This window comes from Desmodus rotundus, chromosome 10 (genome assembly GCF_022682495.2).
Source record: "Desmodus rotundus isolate HL8 chromosome 10, HLdesRot8A.1, whole genome shotgun sequence".
Classification (NCBI taxonomy): Eukaryota; Metazoa; Chordata; class Mammalia; order Chiroptera; family Phyllostomidae; genus Desmodus; species Desmodus rotundus.
This window is the reverse complement of record NC_071396.1, coordinates 87284944-87312906: the sequence shown is the minus strand read 5'-3', so window position 1 is coordinate 87312906 and position 27963 is coordinate 87284944. Positions and strand designations below refer to the sequence as shown.

Sequence of the window (27963 nt, the reverse complement as noted above, 5' to 3'; positions counted from 1 at the left end):
ACCAGGGAAAGAGGATCAGTCTGAAAATAGATTGTGTAATAGTGGGGCCAACCCACCCTCCTGCTCTGTGCCTCTTCCCCCTGGACCCAGGTATTGCTCCCCAGGCTCCTAGATAATAGGGAAGCAGGGAACAACACACTATTGCCTCCACTTTCCCCCAGTACTCACTGGACCCTGGCCTGGCCAGCTGCTGCTGAGGCAACCTTCTTGGGACCCAGCACCTCCCCTGCCTGTGCCACCTCAGCTCCCGGCCCAAGAACATGGAGCAGGACTGGAGGAAGACAGACAGACAAATGGTGATAAGGAAGCACTAGGGAGGAGAGAGAGAGAAAAACAAAGGAATACTGAGCAAAGAGGAAATAATCATCTATTACTATTAAAATGAGTGAATGTGTGCATGACGGTGAGAAAGAAAGAGAAACAGAGAGACAGACAACTGGATTTTACATCTGACCCTTGCGCAAATCACTTCATCTCTTTGGATGTATAAAATTAGAAAAGTGGAGTGTAAGTTTCCTAAGTTTCCTTTGAGGTTGAACATCGGGTGTTTCTTAAATTCTGCATCTGTATATATATAGCACCCCCAGAGGCCAAAAGCATTAGCAGCACAAAGAAAATACAATAAACCCCAATGAGGACAATGTGCTCACATGTGTGCTCCCTGAACAAACACGTGCACGTGTGCGCACACACACGTGTGCATACACAGGAGGGGGGTTGCTATATTGAAGGGTGTGCCTATAAGTGATGGAAGTAGAATACACTAAATATACCGTTACACATAAAACATGTCTGATCAATTTACAGTCACGCCTCTTCTACATAATATGTCAATGCTAAATCTCAACTAACCTAAATATTTGACAAATGAATCATTTTAGATTGTCAAGCTTTCTAAGTAGCTAAAGATTTACTCTTCAAATGATAAAAACTAGTTTTAAAAGCCACCCCAGAGGGGAATATTTGTAGGGGGTTTTCTTGTATTACAAATGTTTGAAGCAAACTCTGCCAAACCTGACTTCACTGTAGGTTCTCGATGGCCCTGGTTGTTTTGCTGATCTTCCAATATAGGCTACACGCTGTACCCAGGCTGCACTCACAAAGTGACTGGGCTATGGGACCATCCTCCAGTGTCCCCAGGCCAGGGGCAGGGGGACAGGCTACAGAAGCCTTCCTGATTTGGGGAGAAGAGCCAGGAGTGAAGTCAAGGAAGGGCAAGAGTTCTCACTGCACAGCACATTCCTCCGACCCCAGAGCTGGGCCTTAGGCTGGGATGGGGGAGGGGGAGAAAATGGCACATTTTCAAAGGAAGCTCAAAGCTGGGGACTGGGCTACACCTCCTGTTTGGGTGGCTCTGGGCAACCTGGGGCTACCACCCAGGGTAAAAGGAGAGTGGGTTTAGTCAGAATGATGGGTTTAAACAGATTTCATCAATTCTTTCTGCCTGTTCATCCTGCTTGCCTGATGTGTGCGAGAATTCCAGAAGCTATCTGGCTGCCCACCAGGATAGGATATGCAGGGAAAGAATGGGAAGCTGGGGTTTACCCAGCCCTTGGGTGAGGGTGAGAGGTTTTGGCTGGGTATAGGAGGTGCTGGCCAGGGCCTTGTGGGAGGAAATCCTGCCAGCTCCCCATCCGGTACCCCCAGGATAGAGATCATGGCTGCCACACCATAAGGAGCCCGCTGAGGCCCCGGATGATAGCGCAAGGCAAATCAAGGCCCTCTCCACTCCACGGGGTGTGTAAGCTTCCCCTACCTCAGATGCCATCTTGGCTAGAGGAGAGAAGAGGAGGAAAACCTCTGAAGATGAAAGATTTTCCCATACAAGACTGGATTAACCCTGAAAAAAGAGTGAGTGTCCTTTAACTAGCACACTTTAAGTTGTTCTTTCCCCCTGGCATAACAGAAACTGGGCCCTGGGACAGGAGAATAAAATAACAGAGAAAAAAAGACACTGGGTCTTTGTGCCCTCCATATAAAGTCACCAGACCTGCTGCAGGTGGTAGCTGGCATGGCTGATTCTGGCCGGTCCTCACCTGTACTGCCCTTTCCTGAGGATCCTTTCCCAGCCCCCTTCCTGAGAGGTCTCACCCCAGGGCTAAAGGCTAGCCTGAGAGGCAGGGCAGGGCTAAGAGAGGCCGGAGATGCAGCACCACTGCGGGAGCAGGGAGGGTGTGAACACACCACAGCTGGATAGAGGCCAAGGCCGAAGGCCCACTGCCTCCCTCAGAGGCTATGAATCTATGGTGGCAAAGAAGGGGGAAGGCTGACTCCTTCCTTGGGCACTGCACAACCCTCACGGCAGTTCCCCTTAGGGCCAGCCTCGGACTTAACCTATAAGATTGAGGGATCAGAGAAGCCTCAGGCCACCCCAAAACTATCTCTCAGCACAATCTGCTTGGTTCCAAGACAAAGGACTGAAAAATGCAAGAGCCTGTGAGGCAGGTTCAGACAAAGGGTAAGTGAGTCTGGAAGGAGTAAGGGAGTTGAGTGTCCCCTGGGAAGAGCTAGGCAGAATTATGCCTGGGGCCTGGCAAGGTGGGTGAAGCCAACACAACGGGCCATGGGCATCCTGGACCTCCTTCACTCACAGTCCGGAGCCAGCCCAATGTGACTGCCAATAAGACAGCAGCCAGGAAGACCCTCTGCACACAGTTGCCTTCACAGCCTCTGTAAGCTCTCAGCCCCCAGGTCCTTCTGTCCTGATGGTCAAGAGACTCCTGACTATTCATCACAGGCCTGGACAGGCTCCACAGTCATTATCGCCACCGTGCTCTAGACCACGTGTAGGAATACACGTGGGCGCTCACTGACTGACAGACACGGGCCAAGACAACCAGCACGCAGGATAAAGGTCCTCACTTGGAGTCTGGACATCCTCTTTTGTCGCCGGTCATTTAATTAATGGATTCCAAGTGATGTGAAAATACTGACGCCCACGGGTTCTGCCGTCTCCCTATGGTGGCGCGGGATCCGCATGTGCTTTTGCAGCCTACAAATTGATCTTCGTCCTCATCATCAACATCACCACCATCACCATTAGCACCATCAGAGCTGTTTACCCGCAGGTGAGTGCAGAGCAGCAAAGCTAAGACTCCAGGAGAGATGCCCGTGAGGATAAAGTCACAGTGAGGAAGGGGAAACTCAAACAATGATGAAAGCCTGGTTGTATCCCACCTGCACACAAGAGACACTTGTGAATCCAGATGGCAGAGGAGGTGAAGCAGGGGAACTCACGCTCTGCCCACATAGGGCTGGGAGTCCCTGGTTCCTGCCCGAATGCTATTTAAAATAAGGGTACACAGCGGTGAAGACCTGTGCTACTGCAGTGGTGGGGACAGCTTTCCAAAGGAGGGAGCACTGAGCAGAGCAATCAAGGCATGGCAGGACTTGTTATGAAAAGAGCTTGACAGCACAGCATAAGGATGAAACAGGTGAACCGTGGAATGAGCTCATCTGATTTCGAATTTTATTTCCCAGCTGTGTGACCCTAGGAAGGATGCCCAACTTCTCTGGTCTTCAGTAGCCTGGTATGTAAAATGCCAATGCCTCCCTTATAAGTCTGTGGAGAAGAGGAACTAAGCCTGTAAAGGGGCTCAGCTATAGTAAGTAGCTGGTAGTGTGTCGGGCAAGGGTAAACAAAGGCAGAGGCTGAAATGAGGACAGCAAGGACCAGAGAACGAGAGTGGCTATGGACAGCCCAGAGGGCCAGGCCCCAGAAAGGTGGGGCACCCAGGCTGGATGAGGCTGTGGCTGTCAGGGACTGCCTCTGCAGCACCATCTCCAAGGAAGCAGCTGTGGAGGTGGCAGTTCTGCCCAACAGGTTGTCAATCCAGCCCTTCAGGGGCTTTCTTCCCATTGGCCATGACTCTGACAGGAAAATCAGCAGGCCGGTGGTGCGGGCCTGGGCAGTGCAACAGACAAGGCCCTGGGGACAGCTTAAGTGGACAATAATTGCAGGTTATTATATACCAGGCTGCAGCCAAAAGCCAGGCAGCTATTAAGTGTGATTGGGAGAAATAATCAGGAGGAGGAGGAGGGTGGATGTGAGAACCAGGTTGCTCTCTCTGTTCTCAGGGCTGCTCTGAGGCAGGAGCTGTGCAGAGGCAGGCGGGGGGAATGGGTGGAGAGAGGAACCCATCTATAATATACGCACCCTGCACTCCAGGATGCAATCCCACCCTGGCCTCTGATCCTCCTGCTCCCAACAAGGTCCTAAGAGCAAGGATTACTGTCCTCATCTCATAAATCAGAGAATGACATCCAGAGAGGGAAAGTATGTGCCCCAAGGACACACAGCAAGTCTTGCCTGAGTCCCATCAGAGCTGCTTGAGCCCCTTTTGTTGTTTAATGGCCACAGAAGTGACTGGGGCATGACATTCCATCAAGATCTGGCTTTATACTCAGTGGGGCAAGGTGAGCAGGAAGCACCTCAGATCTGGGACTAGAAGCAGTCAGCAAGACCCAGTGGGGACACAGATCTCACTGTGTGGACACCAGCTCATCAGCCAGGACAAGGAACAGTGAAATGTGGGAGGGGGCAGGTTTATAACAATACAATGGGTTATTTCTTAGAGCTTTACATATTCATTAGAGAACTTGCTGGGATAGAAGAATTCCATGCTTCTTTTACAGATGAGGATACAGAAACCAACAGAAATTACACGACTTGTCCCAGGTGGCAACGTTGTCAATCGCGGGGCCCTGTGACAACTGCTGTTCTAAGGGCCTGTAGACTACACCAGTGATGTCTATTGGAGAAGACCTTGGCAGAGGGGACCCTTACTCAACCCTCTACCAGCAGGCTAGGAGGACTGAGGTTTTATGCCTGCTGGCAAGAGTTTCCCATTTCAGCAAAAGGTGGGTCTTCTCTTTGGGGGCCAACAATGGCATGAGATTGAGACCCAAAGGGTCACACGGCCTTCAGAAGATGAGTGGATCACGCACCCCAACCTCCTGCCTCCCAGGACTCAGCTCCTCCAAGCCCATGACTCAATTTGGAAATAAGGATGAGGTACCCTCCTCCTGAAGCACAAACACCATGGGCATCTTCAAGACCAAATCACTTTTTCACTATTTCCTACAGGCCACTTTTACAGAGACAGCTCTACCCTGATGGGGACACACCAATGGAGGCCAGTGAAGGAGTTTGCATGTTGGTGGCTGGTGGACCAACCCCCAGCTGCTCCAAACACAACACTTGGGCAGACATCCAGGAACACCAGCTCAGTGCCACCCTCAGGCTCCCACTGCCTCCCCTCCCTCCTGGTATCGCCTCTCCACAGCCAGGCCTCCCCAGCCCCTGTCTGGAAATGACCCTGCTTTGGGTCACATGAGAGCAGAAACCTGGCGCAGGGAGAGATCAATTACATTGTGACTCAGCGAGAGGGCACAGAGCCAGGGAGTGAGTCACGGAGTTTGCCTACCCTTCCTCTTCCCTGGGAAGGAGGTGGGTCACGCAGGCCTGGGTGGGAGCCTCCCATGTGCCAGGGCATGCAGACGTGTGGATGCAGGCTCCCTGACATGGGGGGCAGAAGATGCCAGGTGTGTGCTGTGGTGTGGGCCCCTTCCTAAGCCTGAATGCAAGTGGGCATCACTGAGCTGCTGTGTTGGGAGAAACTACACGGGCTCTACGCCCCTCCGCCCACTCGCACAACACTGCGCCCACAACTAGGGAATTGGATCCCCCTCATCTTCCCGAGACACTGGGAGGACCACTGAGGAAAAAGCCCAATTGTCCTCTTTCTTAGAAAATCTACATATTCCGTCACATGCATTCTAAATGCCATTTTCTGCTTATATTTATACCTGAAAAGGAGTTTACTTTTTAATAAGTACACTCATAAAATCATAGATAACATTTATGGGGCACCTACCATATGGCAGGCACTAAATATTTATTACCTTTTATTAATTTCTTACCTCTTCCTGACAATCATATGCAGTGTTACTATACCCATGTTTCAGAGGGCAAACTGAGGCTCTGAGAGCATGATTTACCTGGCTGGTAAGTTTGAGATCCGCCTGGTTCCCAAGTCCAAATTCTTTCTATACACAATGCATGAATTTATATATATCAGTAATTTAAGCTTTATATATATATATTTTAAGCAGTATATTTAAAGACTATATTTAAATTTTACTCTTTGAACAAAATTTATATTAATGTGTCAGTTTAGTAAGAGACCAGAATTTACATATACAACTTTACACATACACTTTGGAAGATTTTGAACTTATTAAATGAAGGCTGCCATCTGTAAATTATCTGAGGAGAGTATCTTCTTTAAATATTCCTAGTGGTAGCAAACCTTCATCCTTTATATATAGAAACGATCTATGTAAAATGAGCCCAGTATGGTGCCCTTCCCACTGAGTGTGAAGCGGGCCAAGGGTGATTTACCTCTTCTCGCCCATCCATCATAAATACCCATGCACCTTCACTGTCCCAACAATGGCAATCTTGTGCCATTGATTACACTCTTCCATGTTCTCAGCAGCCATCCATATGCGGTTGGTGAGTCCCCACCCTAACAGCAGGCCCTGCTGCAAACCCCTACCCCATGGTCACCTGCCACCCCTGGAACGCAAGCCTACACCCTTCCATGGCCTTCAGTGCCCATCTTGACTGCCCACATGCCCACTCCATCCTCATCACCTGCCTCCCCTTCCCTCCCCCAAGACTACACAGGGGCAGCCTCCTTGCCAAGCTCTTGTCATACCCAGCTGCTGGGCGAGTGAGCGGGAAATACCCCCCAATCCCCGTGGGTGAGTCTGAGGTCCCTGAATAGCAACACTTTGAAGATCTGGCCTGGTGTAAATGTCCTGCAGTCTCACTTTCCTGAACCCCTGTTCGGGAGGCTAGGTGGCTTCCCTACTCCCACCCAGCCACCTCAGTCATTCAAGTCATCTGCAGAACCTGTGGACATCGAATTTCTTAACCCCCTGTTGGAAAGATTGTGTTCTAGATTGCGGAGGCATGACAGTGGTGGAGAGAAAGAAGATTAGAGAGCCCAGGTAGAAGGTGTGGATCAAGCAACATTATCAGAGAAATAGTGACCATGATAAAGTGACATTTACTCACAGTAATATATGTGTAATAAATACTACTATTCCAGTTTCTAAAGTGAGCCCAGTGTCTGAAAACCTCAGGGCTCATGTACAATAAATTAACATAATTAAAAACTAACTAGTGAAACATCACAATGAAAAGGACTTGCTGCAGCAACAGCTCTCAGGTAAGAAGGGGCCAAGGAGTGCCAGCAGCTCCTGCCTAACGCAGGGCCTTAGGAGGCAGTGGTGTGAGCCAGCCCTCCAGAAAGCTTTCCACCCCCACGAACACCTTGAGAAGCAGTCGTTCAGCAAGGATGCCCACTGCAGATCCAAGTCAGGCTCCAGCTAGAGGGCGCTGCCCCTCCTTCTCTGTAGAATGAAGGGGTGGGGTCCTTGGCAAGCTCTCAGCCTCCAATGGCTCATCAGTGATGCTCCGATAATATTGGCTGGCCAGACATTGATCTAAGCACTTTACTTGCATTTACTCATTTAATCCTCACAACAACTTTATGAGGCAGTTTCTGGTCCTCTTCCTATTTTACAAATAGGAAACTGAGCAACAAAGAGGTGAAATAGCCCATCCAAGGTCAGAGGTAAGAAGGAAGTGGGAGAGGTGGGACTTGAAGCCAGGGAGTTTGACTCAGCCCGCTTTACCTAAATGCAGCTATAAGCACCCTGCTTCTGTTGGAAAGAATGTAAATTCTTTGGGGAAAATAATGGCTAAGTCCCTAACCCTTCAGTGCAGACCAGTCATCTTTATCTGCACTCTTCTGTAGCTCCTGTGGATCCTGAGTCCCCACTTCCACCTGAGTTTTTTACGCAAGAATCGTGAGTCAGCCATCTCACAAATAAGCCACTGTTTCACCTTCTCCAATGTGATGTGAGGAAGGAGAGGAGGCAGAAAAACGGCCCGCAGTCTCCATTTTACAGAAGGAAAAACTGAGGCTCAGCAGAGCGCCGATGCGTGTCCCTCCCACCAAGTTCTGGCTCTCCAATGCCCACCACACAGGACGCTGGGCTGCGATTTCCAGTCCATGACTTCCAGTCCCTTCATCCCGCCTTGAGCACTGCCTTTGCATTTCCGGCACACCCTCAGCAAGAGTGAAGCAAGCCCTGGGTTGACATGGAAGCCTAAAAGAGGACAATGGGCGGCCAGTCCCTGCTGAACCAAGGGCCCAGAGACTCGCAGGAGCATTCCCCACTGCTGTCCTGGCCCAGGAGCTACCATAAGTCCAAGGCCATGTGTCCCTGGGCTTAGTCAGCCAGGAAAGAAGCCCAGAGGCCCTCCTTCATCTACCCTGGCACTTGTCTGAGTTCCAAGGCAACATGGTCACGCCTAGGTTTCCCCAAACACACAGCATCCTACCTCGGATTCTCTTCTCCCTCCATGTGTTTGCTCCCATGGCCAGACTGCTGTGGAACCAGAACAGGGCAGAGAGCCCTTCGATTGTCTACTCTGGGTGGCAGGAAACTGTTAATGTTAACTTAGAGAAGCTAAGGACTATTTCCCTCTTCCTTTCCACCTCAATAATTGCTCTTTATATCACTAAACCTCCCCCAAATTATTCAAGGACAGAGAAGCCCTAGGCTTGTGGAGAACAGTAGGAAAAGATTTCTGAGGCTGCCTTCAAAGTCCTATCTTATACACCCAACCTACCTCCACACAGGTAACCCTTCCAGGAACCTCCATCTTCTTAACCATCACACAGGAACCCAGAGCCCATTGGCTCCTCCAGGCCTGGCAACTCCACCCACTGCCTCAACCACTCTCTTCTCTTCCAAGCTGACCCACTCCTTCCTACAGGGCCAGCTTTCTCCACCAGAAAGCCTTCCCTGGGTACCTCTACCATCACAAGCTCCACTTTCTCCAGGCCCCCTGCATACATCAACAGCACCTTTCACTTAGTTGGGTCATGCCTTTGTGTGGTTACTCAGCTCTCTAGGCCAGTCTCTTTACCCAATGTTTGAGCTCTCTAAAGAGAGCAAGTGAGTCTCCCTCTCCAGCCTACCCTCACTGCCCTCTGCAGGTCTGGAAAGAGCAATCACTCCATAGAGATCATAGACATGTTGTTTATCTGGAGGTCTGGTCTCAGCTCTGTTTTCAGCTTGTTCTCAACATACATAACCTTGGAGGACAAGCTGCTTCTTGCCCTCCTAGCCCTAAGGCCAGGCCATCACCCAGCCCTCTAGCCATCTACCATCTTTTGCATCCTGGCTTCACATGGATGTCTCTCTCCTCAAGGCTGCTACCCCCATCACAGTTCATTACACAAAACTTGGATGGTTTTCTGTTCTCTGAAATGTAGAACTCCTCAGGCCTGGAAGACATTTAACCATCTGTTGCCATTTGCTGTTCTGGGGTTTTTCACTTGGTATGACTTTGGTCTCTCTCACTGAACAGCGGGCTCTTCCCAGGCCTGTCCTTTGCTGCTTCCAGTAGGAGGCTGGAAGGGCTGGATGAACGCAAGAATGACTGCACTCATCCAAGCCAAGCCAGGCAGCCTTGAGAGGCTGCACTGCACTGTGTCCTAAACTGCTTGCTCTCATCCTGAGTTCTGAACTCTTGGCAGAGAGTCTGCCTGAGGCCCTGCAGCTCCCCATCCTTAGGGTCCAGATGAATGAATACAGCATTGCCCACTCCCATCCCCCAAAGTCAGATTAGCCTTTTGTGTCTAGAAACTCCATCCTGAAGACCTACTGTGTGCCTTTGCTGGTCGGGAGGGACTACAGAGGAGGAGGAGGAGGAGGGGCCTGATTACTAGCTTCCTGTCCCCTAGTCTAGATGGAGAAACAATTCACAGGCAGGACAGCCAGAGTAGGTCTGAGGGTGTGTGGCCACAGCCAGGGCTGTGGAAGGTGTCTCAGTGGGTGCAGACGGGGCAGAGTGATGGTAGCTCAGCTGGAGGGAAACGGAGCACAAAGAGGGCTCCCTGTCTCATCGAGGAGCAGGAGCAAAAGGAGTCAGGAGCAGGAGGCAATGGCGAAGCCTGCATAACTACACCAGCTGAGCCAAGATCCACACCACACAGGGCTTCCTGACCACCCCCCCAAAAATGAATCAGCAACAAAATGTAAACCCCAAACAGAGAGAGAAAACGAGAAGCAATTGTTTCCAGCTCCCACTTCCATTTGCCAACCTCTCCTTCTCAGTGAATGGAATAATTGTGGCCCTGAAATGGCACTTGGAGAAGTTTTAAATCTGTTTAAATGTCACAGTAGTACTTTGCCCCCATCTTTCCCTAATTACATTTCTGTTTGATGATCTAAGGTTAAAAAAAATAATAACTCAAGTCTTTCTAGAATATCAAGGGCAAGAATACCAAAGAATCAACCTAACTCCCATTTCTTCCAATTTTCTCAGGGGTCCTGCTTCTTTATTGCATTAGTTTGAGTCACCTGTGTGTATTATTTTATCACCAATACTCTGCCGTGACAGAGAGGTGGTAGCTTAAAAGACTCAGCTCTGTACCTTTAAGGGATCAATGCCTTGGCAGAAGCTGCTTCTGCTGCTGTTTACACAAGGTAGCTCAGTTATACAGGGCCTGGTGTCCTGGTTGCTTCTGCCCCAGCAATCTGGGGGGAGGTGGGGCATTTTACCAAACACCTGCCAGTGAGCTGAGAGGTTAGGAATGTTACCCCTAAGGGGAGACAGCCCAAACCCAAAATAATCCATCCTCAGGTGGGAGAGATGAAAGGGTGAGGAACATTCACCTAAGGAAAAAGGGGCTCTCCACAGCTTTCCGTCCACTTGTGGAGAGGCAGGGACTGGGCCATCGATCAGGGGCAGAGGCATAGTCTTGGAGGGGGTTGGCCCTATGCCACATGGAGTTTGCACAGGCATCTGAAATAACCAGATGCCCCCTTCCATTAACAACTGCACTCTCACCCACTTCTGCCCAGGGACTGCTTTTATTTACGTATTGGCTATTATTATTAATAATAATATGAATAATGAAACACCTGTGAATAATTTACTTAAAAGGGGACCTGAGGTGGTAGCAGAAAGAGTGAAGGGTGAACCTCAGCCTTCGTTCTCTGTGCAGGTTCCTCCTTTCTCAGCCCTGAGCTTGCTCTCCTCACTTCCCCTTGTTCTTGCTTCACTTTGAGGAGGTGGGGGGGGGCAGGGAGAGACAGACCTCAAGTAGGAATTATTCTCCTAAAGTCCTGTTACGGCAGAGAATATATTTCACTCCTGTTGAGATCCTGGGTGGTAAACACCAGTGCCACAAGGTGATGTTGGAGGAGATATTCTGGGCAAAGTTATTGGCTGCTGATCTGTCCTGAAAGAAAGGGGAGGAGGAGGTCTCAGCCCGGTGTGTACACACACATGAGCAGAGTGTGGCTATAAACAGGGCTTATGTACACATGCCCACTACGTCCACACAAGGACCCACAGCCCTGACGATACATAAGGACATACCTCCAAGCCATACACTCAGACCCTCTGTGTGCCTACCAGGGACATGCCCCTCATTACAGCACATCACAGGCACACCAAGCACATAGCCACATGGAAGAGAGGCTCTCTGTGTGAGTTTCTGTTTGATTCCATCAACTTGGATGATTCTTAGGCCATTATATAACACTGGATAATGTAAGCCTGGGAACCGAGTTATGAATCAACTATACTTACACACAATTACATCAAGCAAAGGCAGGAAAATCTTAAATGAAAAGATGAAGTTCCACAGTTACAGAATTGTACTTGCTGTGCGGTTTGGGCCCAGGATCCTCCAGGAGAGGTGTCCCAGGTGGGCTCTGGGCCTGGGGCTGCAAACCTCAGGGCCTCCTCAGGCCTCCTCCTGGCGCTGGAGAGCTCTGCGTTGTGGTTGTACCAACCGGGCTTGGTCTCGGTTTTCCAGCAGTTGGGGTCTCATTTCTTTAAATAAAATTTCAAACATATCGTCTAGTAACCGTCATGTAAGGCAAGAAAAGAGAAACCAGAACATCCAAAAGGAGTGGTGGGGGCCAGGCCAGGGTCAGGACAGCAGCTCTGCCCAGCAACCCCGCAGGGGAGCGGCGCGTTATTTTAATTTGCCCAGCTTCTGAAGCCCAGAAGATAGTGTCCTGGAAAAGCAACTGTGGGAGAGGGTGGGGTGCAGGTTAATATCATTAAAATGAAAATCTGCTCTCCAACCCAAGTTCACCACCAGCATTTACCCCCAGGGGCGGGACTGCTTGGACCCCCTCCAGCGCTAGCCACTCCCTGGCCAACATCTCCCGCGCAGCCAGCCGGTGTTGTCCCCGGCGGGCCTGGCGGGTAACCCGGTGGAGTCCAGGCTGGGCGGCCGGACCCTCGGCTCTCGCCCGCAGACGCGACTCCCAGCCCGTACTCTGGAGCGGAAGCCGCAAACGAAGCCTGTGGGGGCAGCGCACGGCGCGCGAGTCTGGGTCCAGCCGCAGCCCGAAGAGCGACTCGGGGGCTTTATTTCTTTGATGGTCGATTAAGAAAAAACATTTTTTTTGTTTTGTTTTTCAATTTGAACCAGTTAAGCAGACGAGGGCAAAATCAAGCTGGTCCCTCGCTCTGCCTCACTGACCACCGCGCCCAGAACCTGCTACCTTCCCCGGAGCGGGCCGAGGCACCCGGCTCCTACCTTCTTCCCGCCAGCCTCCTGCCGGACGAGCCGCTGCTCTTCGGGGAGGGAGAGGCCGTCCCGGACGGAAACACCCACCCCCAGCCTTCGCAGGCGGGCTGGAACGAGGGTCGGGCCCTGAATCTCTACGCCTTGTCCCCCCAGAGCGGCCCAACTGCTCCCCAGTCCCGTCCTCCCAGGTGGTTCAGGTGGCGGCAGTAGACGCCGCGCGGGAGGGCGAAGATTTGGGGCTGCTCTGGCAGGTTGGGAATGCGAGGAGGAAAAAAGCGGAGACTGAGAGAGCGCGCGCGCGCGCGCGAAAGAGAGCTCTTGTCTATAGATTTATCCACATAATATATATTTATGTAGCTTTTTTTTCTCTCGACACTGATCAATGAGCACTCGGATCGCTGGACGGACTCCCTCAAAGCCGGCTGGCTTTTCTAGTTTAAATAAATAAACGGAACCAGATGGGGGAGAAAAGCACCCGTTCCACCTTCGCCGCCGCCCCGCCCGCCATCCCTGCCTTAGCTTCGCCCGTCTTGCGCCCTATAGAGCACAGCTCGGTGGATAACGACCCCCTACATACCCACACGAAAGTGAAAAACCTATGTTTTTAAAATACAAAAAAGTTGCACCTGCTGCTATTACAAAAAGAACCCCAAAAAGGCAAAGAGGAGGCCAGCAGCCCTGTTTCTAACAGGAACCCGCTCCCCGCAGCCGCCGCGCCGGAATCTCAGCGCCTCCCGAAGAGCCATGCGCCTGGCGCTATTTATAGCCGGGGGCCGTCTCGGACTGTACCACCGCTGCTCTCCGGGGCTGCCGACGGGGGAGGCGCGCGGGGCGGCACCGCCCCACGCCGCCCTGCTCCGGGCCACCGCCCGCCGCTGCGCGGGAGTCCCCCCGCCCATAGCTCCCTCTCGGGGCCCTGCGTCCCCCTCCTTAGCGAGCGCACACTCGCCACCCCCACCCCTGGTCTGACTGGGAACTTGAACCGGTCCAGCCTGTTTAAACGGAAAGGACAGAGATCCTGTCTGTTCAATGTAAAAAAAAAAAAAAAAAAAAAAAAAAAATCAGATCAGACCGAAAGAGAGAGAAGAGAGAGAGGGGGGAGAGGGGAGAGAGAGCGCGAGCGCGAGCTAGAGAGAGAAGAGAGGAGAAAGAGAGAGAGAGAGAGAGAGAGAGCGCGAGAGAGAGAGCGCAGAGAGCGAGGTACAGAGAAACCGAGGGGGAGAGAACCCGAGTGTGTGTATGCGTGTGCGTGTGTGAGCGCGAGCGAGCTTGCGAGGGAGAGGAGCGAGAGAGTGCGAGCGAGAAAGAATAAAAGGAAAGAAGATTTTCTCTATGTATATAAAGATGGCCACGTTAGCAAACGGACAGGCTGACAACGCGAGCCTCAGTACCAACGGGCTCGGCAGCAGTCCGGGCAGCGCCGGGCACATGAACGGATTAAGCCACAGCCCGGGGAACCCGTCGACCATTCCCATGAAGGACCACGATGCCATCAAGCTGTTCATTGGGCAGATCCCCCGCAACCTGGATGAGAAGGACCTCAAGCCCCTCTTCGAGGAGTTCGGCAAAATCTACGAGCTTACGGTTCTGAAGGACAGGTTCACAGGCATGCACAAAGGTGAGTGCACCTTACCCTCCCAACTTTGCCCGGGAGAACGAGCGAGCGGGCGGGCGGGCTGGCCGGCGGCGACGGACGACCGGGAGACGGCGCGAGAGGGAGCCTCGGGCGGACGCCGAGGAAGGAGGCGCTCGGGCAGCAGAGACCAGGACTGGGGTGCGTGCGGAGCTGTTTGCTGGGGCAAGGCTGGGTTTTAGGAAAGGAGCTGATAGAAGCCTTACCGTGGGGAAAGCAGCGGAAGCAGAAGATGAAGAGAAAGAGAGAGGATCGAGGGGAAACGGGGCTTGTGTTTTGGGGTACAGCGACTTGAATGATTGGGATGGGGACAGCTGCACCAGCCAAGCCCGGGACGCTGAGCAGCAGACTGGCAGGCGCGCAGCCGACCGGGGACCGAGGGTGCTGTCCATCGCCGTGGTGCTGAAAATACTAAGAGGAGATTCAGTGGTCTCCTCCTCCGCTCTGGGCCAGAGTAGCAGGAGCGCAGCCGTCTAAAGAGGAGAGAGGTGACAAATTCAGAGATATTTTTATTTCGCTATCAATTTAACAGTAAACTCTCCCTATGTAGCAGTGTACCTCAACAATTCCGCTGTGGTGTTAGTAGTGTGGGGAGGAAGGTGGATATTTGAAGGAAGAAGGGACAAAACCTAAGGCAAGAATTAGCAAGAAACAAGCCACCCCCTGGGTGGAGTGGAGAAGCCTGGATGATCCCCCCTTCTCAGAAAAGTGGGGCTGTGGGGGAAAAATCGGTGTGTGCAAGATATGCATTTTAAAGGGTGTAGCCTAAATTATCCCAAACTCACCATGCAGAGAGGTTTATACTACATTATTTCCCTCCCTTGAAACAATCATTGCTAGTGAGTGCTTGGGGGAGGGGAGACAGAATAATCAAAGAATTAAAACCCAGCAACTTTTCAGGAAAGTGGGCATGGGAATTGTCTGCAGCCTGCCTGTTTTCTCCTTGTTTTATTATCTTCAAGGCAGAACCCCAAATGTGTTCAGTTGTAGAATGTGTGTGGGTGGCTGGTGGGTGATGAAATTAGCCCAGTGCTCCGCTCTCTAACAGTAATGTATAGGATGTGCAGCGGGGATTAATCAGGGCTGGAGCTGTGTGGGCAAGTTAAATGCTTTCTGAGAGAGATTGATCATCAGGCATGGAAGAAGCACCAGTCTAAGGAACTTAGAAGGGATGTGTGTGGACATTCTGTTTTTAATAAACAGTAGTGTGGAGAGCCACTGAAGATGCTGTGTTAGAGCTGGTGGTTTTAATGATGAAAACACACACGCGCACATGCACACGTACACCCACCCACACACAGAGAACAGCCTCATCCTTGGCCACAAATGGGCTATGAACAGAGCTGATCCTCCGGCACATTAGGTGCAGAGTGCAGAGCTGTCTGGCTCTCTAAGCAGCAGTGGTTTTCACTATCACAACCTCCCTCCTTCTCCAGCCCTCCCTTCATCCGAATACTAAACACAGCTCCAAACTCTTCATAGTTGGAGTCCCAGAGAGCAGTTTTTATTGGCTTTAGCATCTTCCAGCTTGCCTGCTGAGGAGTAAATCTTAAAGTTAATGGCATGTTGAGTAGCACAAAAACAGCAGAATGGAAATATACTGGGTTTGTTGGGGTGGGGTGAGGGTAGGGGCTGTAATGGAGAGAGAAACCGACCTTTCTCCAATATGGAAAATAATGTTCAAAAGAGAAACTGGAAAGGTGGACCAGGGAGGCAGTGTTTAAAATAATATTTGTTCCCCCCAAAATCAACCATATCTTTGTAGTTTTTCCCTTTCCAATCAAGCTCCCTAGAAGCTAATCAATGTTTGTATCTTTGTCATTCTAATATGTCTTCAGATTTAAAAATAGTAAGAATGAAAATTAAAAAGCATAAGTAGGGAAATCCTTTACCCTTCTTAATGATGAGTTCTTGTGACTATTTGAGATTTTTAAATTAGAAGAAAAAATAAGAACCCACTAGAGGCAAATGACAGTTGTGAAAAGCTGAGCTTCCTATGAGATGTGGTTTGGAGCACTTTATTTGCTGCTTTATTTCAAATGAAGATAAACTTTAACAATAGTCTTTGCTTTCTTCTCACCATCCATTCCTGCTAGTATCATCACTGTTTCTAGTGTTATTTGGACTCCCTTGTGTTGTAGAAAAGAACTGGAATTATCATCATTTGCATCAGGAAGGTAAAGAAGGTTATGATATAGTTATATCACATCAGATATATTCATACATATATCTGGCCAGGATTCTTAGGATGAGCAAAACTTCATTTGCTAAATAATTCTTCCCCTAAACTGACTCAGTTCGTGGCAGGCAGGCCCGCTGGCTCTGGCATGCTGGGTGCCTCATTGTCGCAGCTTACCCTTCCGAGCCTGAGCACATATTTTTTCCTGTGAAACTTCCTGCTTCTCCTTCCCTCAGATTTTTACAGGCAAGGTTGGGCCACAATATCCCTAACAGTACCTGGAAGCTCCGGAAGAGCTGAATAAATGAGACAGTTTCTGAGGTCTGTTTTATTCAGTCCTAGAAGAGTTTGAACTCTTCCTTCAGTGATACAGCCTGATTTATTAGCTAATCCTGATAAAATAAGCCTCCGGCCACCTTAAAAAATTACTCGCTTGCCATTGGTGATTAATTACTGTTAAGTCAAAAATCATGATCAGGCTTGAAGAATAAGGGATCCATTCGGTTTCTAGATTTTCCCCAACTCTAAATTGACAACGTGAGGCTAGGGATAGAAACATGCCTTTGTTAAGCCTGGTTTCAGGGCATATTTGTGGCTCTTTCTCTCCCCTTCTTGAATTTCTAACTTCTAATGAATTGTACTGGGATAAAATTGAGAAACATCACAGGATAGTGGCCTCTAGTGTGGGTGGCATATGTATTTTACTGGTTAAACAAAAAAAAAAGAAAAAAGAAGTAAAAATTAAATGCATGAGATTTCAGGTGGATATCCATTTGTTGGCCACCTGCCATTTCAGGTAACTAAAGATGGACGGAGTTCTAAGGGTTAATGGAATACCTGCCATGCGTAGAGTGAACCTTAAAAGGCAATTACTCCAGTCAAATTGGGAGTCTGTGGAGGAGGGAGTGGGTGGGTGTTGTGGAGCAAACCCACGGTATCAGAGAAACGTTGTTGGGCTGGGCGGCAGCAAATAGCAGTTGTGGACTGGGGTAATTACTGTGGAGGTAAATTTAGCCCCTGGAGACCAGAAAGCAATTGGGCAGGGGGAGATCTGGGTGTTAGGCTGAGAGAGAAAAGAGGGGGAAAGCCCAGAATTATAGTTTGAAGAAACAACACCCAAAGAAGAAATCCCAGTTTAATGCAAACTCTCACAGCTAACCCTGAGTCTTCTTTTTCCCCCATTAGAAGCACTTTGAGAAAGATGGTTTTTCCAGACTGCAAAGAGAAAGACATTGTGCTATTGATTTAAAGAGGAGAGAGGCAAACTCCTGGGGTAGCAGCAGAAGTGAGCTCAGGACCAACTTTGCTCCTTCCTATAGAATTTTTCTCTCTTGAAGGAAGGAACGTGTCGCCCACTAGTCTAATTTTTCCCTTCTCTCACTTTTCATTCATTTCCCTCTTCTTCTCTTTATTTCCTGGAGAACAAACAGAGTCAGTGACTGAACATACATCTAGGCACACAAATATCCATGACTGCTAACACACACACACATACACACACAGCATATCACACACGATGAAGCCCACAATCCATTCATAACTTTGGTCTTGTCTAGCAGGATAAAAGACAGCAAAGACTGAGTTACTAGGAGCCATAAAGACTAGTGCTCTCTGGATAGCCATATTATAATGCGTTATCTTTGAAGTCATTTAAGTCTAAGTGGTATTTAGTATAATATTTATGAATTAATGTAATCTAAACATAGGACTGTCCCCAATGGTTTAAACAGCCCTTACTACTGATATGTGCTTGTTCCTGGAGCCTGCAGTGCATTTTAGTTTTAAACAGCCAAGTCCACATCACAGTCCTTCTTTTAACCAGTCAGAACCTATCTGTGGCCTGGGTAACCACTCTGCATTGAGATTTTCCCCTGCTGCAGAGAGGAAACTCTAGTCTACTGGCAGTCCCGGGGGCTTGCAACCCCGGAGCTACCGCTGCAGGAACTTTAGCCCCGCATACTTTCACACTGCATCCAGAGGGAGGGTAGGGGCAAAGTAATCGAACCTTCTGTGGGATGAACTCTGGAGAGTCTGTAATTTTAAAATATACTCATCACCACATGCACAGCATCTCGGTTCAAACCAGGAAAGGCCTAGCGCCCCATGATTTGGGGTGTAGCTGGACAAAAGGGAGAGGGCAAGGATTATAACCATGTTTTGGTGATTTGTGGCCATATTCATAGAATTATGTCTGGTATTTTCATGTAAGATGTAAAAATTCTCAGGACATTGAGTTTCCACCGCTTGACTTTAGCTGAGAGGGCTCATTATTTTTTTTTCCTGAGATAGGTGAATTAAAGCCAGTGAGGTTCTATCTGATTTCCGTTTTCAAATGAATCTAAAAGACAGTGAATCTGAAGTATCCGCATGGGTATCAGTTCAATTAAGATAAACTTCTTTTTTAAAAAATTACTTTGAAAAATAAGAATTTATTTCTGTCTAGGGAAAGACTGGTAGAACGGCTGGGCACACACCTATAGTTTTTAAAAGAAAGATATGCCTTGTGAGAAAGAGATACAGAAAATGGGATAGCTGTAATAAGAAAGGAAGACAAATGTTCTTTAAAAATGTTTCGCTAAAGAAAATAAGAAATGGTAATCATTACAAAGCTAAAGTAAACAAAACCAACAGCCCCTACTAAAACCCTTCAAATCCCAGGTATGGATAAGTATCCTACTTAAGAGCAAGGAAAAAATTATTGGGAATTGATTGCCTTATTTAAGAGACTTGTGGTTATTTGCTGCTTGTACATGATTTCATTTATCTTTTAAACAGACTTTCTCAGAACCAGCACACAGAGATAAACTGATATGCCCATAGCACGTATATGCACCCATGTACAAGCATGACTAAGCGCAGCCCACACATATGGGAGCCAGAGCTGGCCTAGATTTCCCTGCAATTCAACAGGGAGATGTTAACCCTCTTTCCCCCTACCCCAGCTTTAATGGGAAGTCTAGATTGGGTTGAAAGAACCCCCTTGGCATACTTTCACTCTCTCTAACTGCTCCAATTGGCTGGATGTTTGTGGCTTCCCAAAAACAAAACAAAACAAAACAAAACAAAATAAAACAAAAAGAGAAGCTTTTCTTGAATGAAGTCATAGCTTGAAAGCAACAAAAGAAAACAGTTACAAAAAATGCATACCATAGATATGCCCCCCACACAGGCATGTTGTAGAGTTATCAGAGTGCTTTCAAAGCGCCGGTTGTCAGGGGCCTTCTTGATGCCTGGTGATCTCTGCACACTCCAGCAACTTGAACATGGCCATCGCTGTCACTATGATTAGCAGCAGCATCCTCATCATTATAAGTTATATACCAGGATGGGAGAGGGGCTTCTGAGTGACCCCTTAGAAGATATGCAAGGCACCACCTCCTTGGTGAGAGCTGGTCTTACTTTCCTCAGATGGATTGAGGAAAACACTGCATAACTCACACCTTTCATATCATCAGAATGTGGTCGGTTCCAAACTGACCGAGGAGGGACCTCACTAAACAGAATTGGGAGTAGGCAGGCTGTAGAAAAGAGGGAGATGCAACAGAGAATGAGGCCCAACATCATGGGTAAAAAAGGGAAAACTGAGAGTTGTAGGGCCAAAATGCCAGCTGCATGCTGGGAGCATTGGTCGACAGTGGCTGGAAATGCAGCAGCTTCCAAACTTGGAAGGGAAATCCCATGTGACATGCAGAGAGAAGAGCTAGGGAGTGTGAAAATCTGTGTTTCTGTGGGTACTGGAGGACTGAGGAAGGGAAGATGCTGCAGCCTGTGTGGGTGTTAGTATGAGTGTGTGTGTGTGTGTGTGTGTGTGTAGAGAAGAGATGACAAATGCAAGTGGCATGGAGATGATGTTAGGGGTAATTTCATCCTGAAGGCTATATGCATGATCGGGAAGATGGTTGATGGAGAAAAGGAGAGAATCTTGGGACAGTGACGCTGTCCTTGTGATTCTATACTCACTCCACCACAGAACTCCTGGCTTGGATTTGTCAATGATCTCAGTTCCAATGTGGAGATGTGCTCTTGTTTATCTGTCTGATATCTTCACCCAGAAGTCCAAGTTTGATGGAGGGTTCCACCCCCCACCCCCCATAACCTTTCAAAGATTTGTTTGTTTCTGCCCACCTATGGACTCATTTTAGAACTGACCTCCCATCCAGGAATGAGTGGCGAGTCACAGAGCCCAGCTCTCTGCAGAGATAATTCCCTCTACCCACTGCTTTCCCTTCCCTGCCAGCTGCCCCTTGATATGCCAGCCCTATTTTTCTGTTACAGTGTTTACACACACACACAAGTCAGTCAAGCTGAGCCCTCCAAGCAGAATGTTGCATTTCCCCTAAAGGCAAGCAAGGTGTGGCAGGGATCCTGCTTCCCACATTTTGGACTCTACCAGAAAACCTCCCACACCCCACACCCTTCACCTTTGCCGTTTCTGCCTTTAAATACACAGACTCTCCAAGAATCATGGAAAGCATCCAATCTTATCCAAATAACCTAGGGGAGGGGAACAGAGCCTCCCAACTTAGTTGAACCATTTTATCATCCTGCATCTCCCTCTTTTCCTTCCTCTTGCCATTAAAGTACCCTCACAAACCCAGAGTGAGAACTAAAGAGGAGGGTCTATGTTCCACTTGGCAACACAGGGGTGCAATTAAAGATGCCAGGGCAGAAAGACAATGATGGGGCAGAAATGGTGGCAGAGGAATTTTCAGACTTGATGTGCTTGCCCTAAGGGCATCCTTCTCTGCTCATTCAGTTTCCAGTGGCCCGGGATAGGTATAAAGCCTGAGCCGCAGCCCTGCCCACAGAAACCAACAAAGCAGCCAGGTGAGCAGGCCCAGGGTAACTGCCTTCCTTTCTGGGCCCCTCTGCGAGTAGAAGGGGATATTTTCCGGACCACACATTCACAGGGCTTCTCCCTTTCCACCTGCTCCACATTTGGCTTTTCTTATTCTCCCCTGTATCTTCCCTCCATCATGAGCTGACGAACACTCTCAAATGGAGCGATTCCCAGCAGTTCAGCTCAGGAACACATCCTATGTGGCCAACTGCAAGATGTAAATAAATGGGTGCCCTCCTGGAGACAGATGTAGCTCTGGTTCCACGAGGGTGGAACAGCTAAGAATATTGATCAAAGCTCAGGGGGAAAAAATTGATAATGAGCTGTGTCCTCCAAGAGTTTAAACGACCGACACTTCCAAAAACCAGTTCTGGACAGCACATCAACTCACATGATGTCACTTTATTGCAATACACTCAGCTTTAATTAATTATCACCTTCGTTAAGAGCATCTCCAGATCAAAGGTTTCTAGATACTTAACAGATCTTACTAACAAAGCCCCCATGCATTAGGCTATCCCACAGCTCCCTCACCCAGCAAGCGACCTTCCTCCCATTTTCTTTCCTCTCTCTAAGCTGTTGGCATCCTCCTCTTTGCTAAAGACAAACAATTCTTTCTGCAAAGCCGCTCCATCCTAGGGTGGGGATTGTGAGGGGTGTTGTCTGCTTAGGTCAAGGGGCTGCTATTCAGCAGCTCTTCCTAAAATTCCACGAATGGGACTTGGTTCATCTTCAAATCTATCTGGTTAAAATGGGGAGTGTCAACAAAAGAAAAAAGCATTCATGGAAATGCAAACGGTGTATGTGTGAATGTGTTTGTGTGTGTGTGCATGTGCACAAGCACCGATGTGCACATCCACATATATACTATGGATCAATACATTTCACATCCACTGCCTACTTTGTCGACTTTCCCGTCCTGTTTCTTGGGCACCTGTGCTACTGTCAAATTTCACCCGGAGAAAAGCTTGCAGCTGAAGCATGCATAGACAATGCTATATTGAACCAAGCCATTGTTTGGATTTAGTTTTGGAGTCTGAGTGCCCAATGAAGGATGGCTCTCACCTGGGGTGGGTGCTGCCTAAAGAATCCACTTCTTAAGGTATGACAGGAACCTCACTCTCCAAAGTCCCCAAAACCTACAAACTGACAGGTGACTTACTTGAAAGCAACCCTTGGAGTCATTCTAGGCAGATTTGAATGCCATACGTGGCTGTTTGTTCATTATTCTAATTTAATGATGCAGTCACACCTAATTAATCCATGTCTGGTTTATTCATACACTACATCTGAGGATCCAAAAGATCTCTCTAGCTAGCTGGCCTCCCTTTATAAGGCTGAATGAGGAGTCTCCCCCGACAAGGGAGCGTGTTTCAGTCCAAACAGGAATGGATTACTGTGGACCAATTTGATAGAGGCACTGTCCCTGACACCACCGTCCACACAGGCAGGCAACAGTTACAGAGATGTAGCAATGATATCTTTATGCCTATGCAACACACACTTGTGAACACACAACGTGGTCATTTGCCCACAGAACCCTGCTAAGAAGCAATGGGTCACACCCCCAAGTGCAATAAATGACAAGGGCTTTCGGAGTGGCAAGCGTTCTCACGACGGTGAGTTTCATTGCAGAAGGTTGAGAGGTTGAGCTAAGTCAACCTCCCCTCTCTGGCCTTAAGAAAGCAGAGTAGGGTTTACCGCTGCCACTATGCAGAGAAAGAGGCTGAGGCTGGGAGCAGCATGCCCTCAAAGGCAAGTTTGCAGCATGGCCTTCAGCACACCTCCCCATGGCTAGTTCTGGCCAGACTGCTCCCAGGAAGTACTGTCTCTTGCCTGGCAGGTACATTGAGAGAACAAGGCATCAACCTAATAATATCCTTATAAAGCCAAGCCTCCTGCACAAGTCCTAGGAGACAAGAGGCATCTAAAGATCAAACACTACATCACAGTGTATTTGTAGGAACTCTGATTCTGCTACCTCCCTATAATGCTCTAATTGACTATTTGATCAGCTCTAAAAGGGCCGGTGTTCAGGACAGACTCACACAAATACATTCGTACACACACTCACATGCATGTCTCCTAACATTCACACACCCACCCATGCACACATACTCACCACACAAGCACTTGCACACAGCCTTTCTCTTGCACTCACCACTGTACCCACACTAGCTCAACCAACCAGGGTAGATTTTCACAGGAGCTCCTTGAAGGTGAGTGAAAAGCACACACCTAAGATTGTACATGCCCTTCCAGTAATGGGCTTATCAATACCTCTTAAAGAAATGTGACAGCCAGCCCAGAGTGATTCAGTTGTGTGGACAAAGGTCAGTATATAGATATCCATTATTAATAATATCAATATCTTGGTTGACCAATGTAACCAGAAACTGTATCTTGTTGCTGCTGATGGGTGAGGCAGGGAGGACTCCGCAGCAACAGCAGGAAATTATGCCCATGTAAAATTAATCATATTGACTGGTTCTAAGAATATACGGAGAGGCGAAGATGTTGGGAGTGCTCACCATGGTGGGAAAGGGGGACCTTGTTCCCAGAGGCTTCATGGTTTTGAGCTCCTGGAAGGAGACCAGGGGTACGGAGGTGTCCCTGAGTGACCGATGAGAGCACTCTTCCTCATCCGGTCTCTGCTTCCCAGTGGGGTGAGGTGGAGGAGAGGTGTTCTCTGAACAGGAAAAGAAAGAAACAGGATCCCCTAACCATTATCCACCCAACATATCCATATCTCTCTCTCAAATCAATACTTGGCTTGGTTTGGTCTCACCGGATGAGGCACAGAGCATCCTTGTACCGGCTGTGTGACAAGGTCTATCTCCGAGGGGCTGACATAAGCCTGAAGCAACATTCTTAGTTATGTGATAAGATTCTGACCCCAGGAGATGCCAGTGTGTGCTCTAAGACTTAGGGGTCCCAGAAGGAGAATCATCTCATCAAATCAACCACCACGATTTTGTTCTTGGGACCAGCAGAGGCAGCCCCTCAGGGCCCTGCCCCATCATCATTGCTAGTGGGAGCAGGAATATTCTGGACTTCAGAAAACTATCGCTCACTGGGACTCACCTCCAGTCACAGTGAGTTGGAAGGAAAGGGAAGGCCATGTGTCCTTGGCCTTGGAATTCCCTCTTGGCACACCCCTGATCCTTCCCTCCCTTACCCTCTGAAGACTCGGCTCCAGATGTTCCTGAGCCTCTTTGGCAGCCTGGGCAACACCTGGCAGGCTGTTCTGAGGGAGGAAAGGAAAGGAGAGAATCCTAGTGGCTGGGGGCTTACTCAGAGAGGGAGAGAGGGAGCAGGACTGGCCAGGAAAGCCCAGTAAGCTTTTGAATCATTCCTTTTCTCTGTTCTCAGAGCTTGTTGTTAAGGCAACTGGAAGGGAGCCTGCCTTAGAGGCCAGGTGCCATGGTGGGGTGATGATGGCTGATAGGAGAGGGGCTGCTAAGGTGCAGGGGAGATGCCTTTGACTGTGAAGGAGGGCGAGGAAATGCTGCCTCTGGCTGGCATGTGAGATGAAGCTTCTCAGGGCTGGGTGCTCCCCTTACCATAGGGAGCACTTAGGCCTCAGCAAACAGGCCATATGTGATCCTTCCTTAACCTGATCTGCCTCCCCCAACCCCCAGGCCCCCACCCCAGGGCTGCCAAGGCTCAAGCTTGTCCCTTCGTATCACCCACACGCAGAGTCCCCCTACAGGGGCTTACATGCAGCCCTCAGACCAAGGGTCTGGGCCACTTTCTGTGCTCCCTCCAGAGTGACAAAGGCTCAGTCTTCCTAGCTGAGCCCCAGCCCCTATGACCACCTGAGACAGTTCTCAGATCTCAGAATTTGCTTCCAACACATCGCAGGCTGGGCATGGCCACAGAGGGCACATGGGGAGGGCACATCTGGTGCTGAGGCCATCCTCCCTCCACAGTGCCAGTCCCCTCCTCAGCCTCAAATCTGGGTCTAAGGAACACTAGACCAGCCCAGAAGCCAGGCCCCTCCTCTAGACCTTTTCCTACCCCAGACTGTGAGTGTGGGAGGGCTATCGCCTGCCCTCTGACGGTGACAGGGGGAACTTCCTGCACTCAAGCCAGGGCCCCCGATGCCCAAATGCCGCTCCTGCTGCCTGCTGCCGCCCAAGGTAGGCATCCAGGAGCTGCCAACCAAACCTCTCCCACACCCTTAGGGGTCAGGGTGGGTCACTCCTCTTCTTCATGGGAGCCCCCCGCCCCCCGCTTGAGTGGGCAGCATGGGACCCTGGGCCACCAGCAGAGACCCACAAAACAAGCAATGAGAATCAGAAAATCCAGACTGTATTGTAGTTGCAGTACAAATGTGAGTTTTGTTTTGTTTCAAAAATGAATGACCAATGTATGATTTAATATTCATTTTATTCTTAATTTCATATATTGGGGCACCAAAATCTTCCATACCTACAACCCTGTGCCTAATGAAACAGAGCTGGGCTGAGGACTGACCGGTTAGTGACAAATTGGCACACCCACCCCCAGTCCGAGCTGAGGCCTCAGGGCAGCGACCTAAATCCAGCCGGTCGTCAGAAAGAGAGGCACAGAGCAGGAGAGCCACCACCGGCTTCTCTCAAGGCTTCATTTTTTTCTTCCAATTTAAAAAAATTTAATTAAAACATAAGACCTTCCTCTTTACTCTCATCTTATTTCAATAAGTAAATTATTGGATTTATTTTAGAGTGAACTCCATTATAATCGTGTTGGGCAAGTTTGAAAAATCCACTGGAATGAGGGGTAAAAAGTGAGGCCAGGGACCAGGCAGCTGAGTGGGTCCCCAGAGAAAGGAGAGAAGCCCACACTGCAGGGACTGTCTCAGCGCAGGGGAAGCATGCCCTTAGGCTGCAGTGAGTGACCACTTGGCAGACCAGGTCACAGTGGCAGACCGGGAAGGGAGCCAGCAGGAGCAGGGCCCCAGGCCACACACAGGAGCTCTCAGATCCCCCACCCCGTGTCTGTTTCTGACACTTTGGTTGTTTCTCCCTAGTTTCTCAGCAAAACATTAACTCTAAATGTTCTGACTTGTCTCAGCTGAGCCAATGCTTACAAAGCTGGTGCCCAGTAGAGGCCAGACAACAGGGAGGAGAGTGTCCCCATGGCAGACAGAGGCAGGAGGAGAAGCCTGCTGAGCTACGGCAAGGGCAGCAGCATCGTCAACCCAACTGCAGTTGGCTTCCGGGACACCCTCCCCACCAACCCCACATAGAGAGCAGGGTCCCACACTCACCCCCATGTGCAGGGCAGGTTTCTGCAAAGCAGAGAACGTGGGGCATTACAGTTTTGTGGGGGAGATGCACCATGTGCCCCCACTGGGAAGCCCTGGGTCTAATAGGGCAGATAGGGACCTCCCTCAGAGTCCCAGATTCATGTGCAAGCTCTCTCCTCAGAAGGTGACACCCTCACCACCATGACATAACTGGCTGTGACAGATAGCAGCAAACCCACAAGTATAAAACCATTCAATGCAAATGTCCCATGTGGGGAATGAAGGAACCCCAAAATCAGAGTAGTCAGAGAGGGGTACAGGCTGCCAGAGAAGGGGCAGGTGGGGAGGTGGGGGGTGGGAGCCAAAGCAGGCACATGGGAAAGAGCGCAGGGAGGCTGGAATGCTGACAAGCCCGGTTGTTTTGTTTCATTTCATTCCATTATGTTTTGTTTTGTCCCACTGCAGTGAAGTCTTATTCTCAGGCTGGTGGACAAAGGAATTTCTAACTCTGAATAAATCTCGACACACCACCAGCCTGGCTGAGAAGACGTGGGGGTCAGGGGTAGGTGAATGGGCTTCAGATATGGCCAATGAAGTCAGTGGCACAGAACCTGCCAGGGCTGGCCTCACCTGCTTTGGGGCTGCAGTGTCCTTCAGCTGTCCCAACTGCAGCCCACTTGGGCTAAAGAAATCACTCATAGAATATTTAAACTTGTGTCCATGCTCCCTGTCACCAAGGCAGGCATCCGTACTATCCCCACAGGCTCACTCAGCTAAATGTCCCGAGTGATAAACTGTGGGGTTGTGAACGTTAGCATCTCCCCATACCCTCTGCCATTCCTCTGTGCTGGCCCCCAGCTCTGGAGTGGCTGGAGGCAGCCAGGCAGTGGGGACAAAGCCGGAACAGTGTTTCCTGGGGTGACACTGGTCTTGCAGCTGGAAGAATCTTGGCAGATCCTAGGAAGAACTGCTCCCAGTGTGGACAGCGCACCCTGGCAAGGGTGCCAGGCCCCTGGGCAGCCTGTTTACTGCAGGGGAGCAGTCGAGGCACCTCTCCCATCCCTGGGAGAGAAACCCAGCCCAGAAGAACATTAAGAGATGAGCCAAATTTCGGGGCCACAAACACAGGATTATTTGTGGCTGACTCCTTAGAGGAGGGAACTCCCTTTTTCTCGGCCTTCCATAGAATTTGACCCCTGGCATCTTCCTGGCCCCGGGCTTTCTCCAGGAAGGAGCAGCACTGGGCTGTAGGGGGGCTGGAGTGACTACACTCCTGATAGGGAGCAGGTCCGTGACCCTCTCAGCTCACTGTCATCCAGCCTCCTCTACTCTCCCCCCACTGTCCTCAGATCCTAAACCCCAAGCCCCCACGTTCCCAGACCTCCCAGCCTTCCCAGGACAACAGCCCCCAACATCGTGACCTCCTTTTCCTTTCCT

The 27963-nt window shown here is 49.7% G+C and overlaps 1 protein-coding gene and 1 long non-coding RNA gene across 37 annotated transcripts in view; one reads left to right on the top strand and one right to left on the bottom strand.

Annotated features, from left to right (window-relative positions):
• The window catches only part of LOC112322813 (uncharacterized), a 66543-nt gene extending 53180 nt beyond the window's left edge, over positions 1-13363 (bottom strand). For 5 of the 6 annotated variants that reach the window (XR_011650482.1, XR_011650483.1, XR_011650484.1 and 2 more), the window contains exons 1-2: positions 12651-13363; positions 11190-11932 (exon numbers count right to left, since the gene is read on the bottom strand). This is a non-coding gene — a long non-coding RNA (uncharacterized lncRNA). The remainder of the gene's footprint in view (positions 1-11189; positions 11933-12650) is intronic. The other variant, XR_011650485.1, reaches the window with a different exon arrangement.
• Positions 13364-13718: 355 nt separating this feature from the next.
• The window catches only part of CELF4 (CUGBP Elav-like family member 4), a 291991-nt gene continuing 277746 nt past the window's right edge, over positions 13719-27963 (top strand). For all 31 annotated transcript variants that reach the window (XM_024580478.3, XM_045187666.2, XM_024580476.3 and 28 more), the window contains exon 1: positions 13719-14259. In XM_024580478.3, coding sequence (XP_024436246.1) covers positions 13974-14259 — 286 coding nt within the window. In that variant the 5' untranslated portion in view covers positions 13719-13973. The remainder of the gene's footprint in view (positions 14260-27963) is intronic.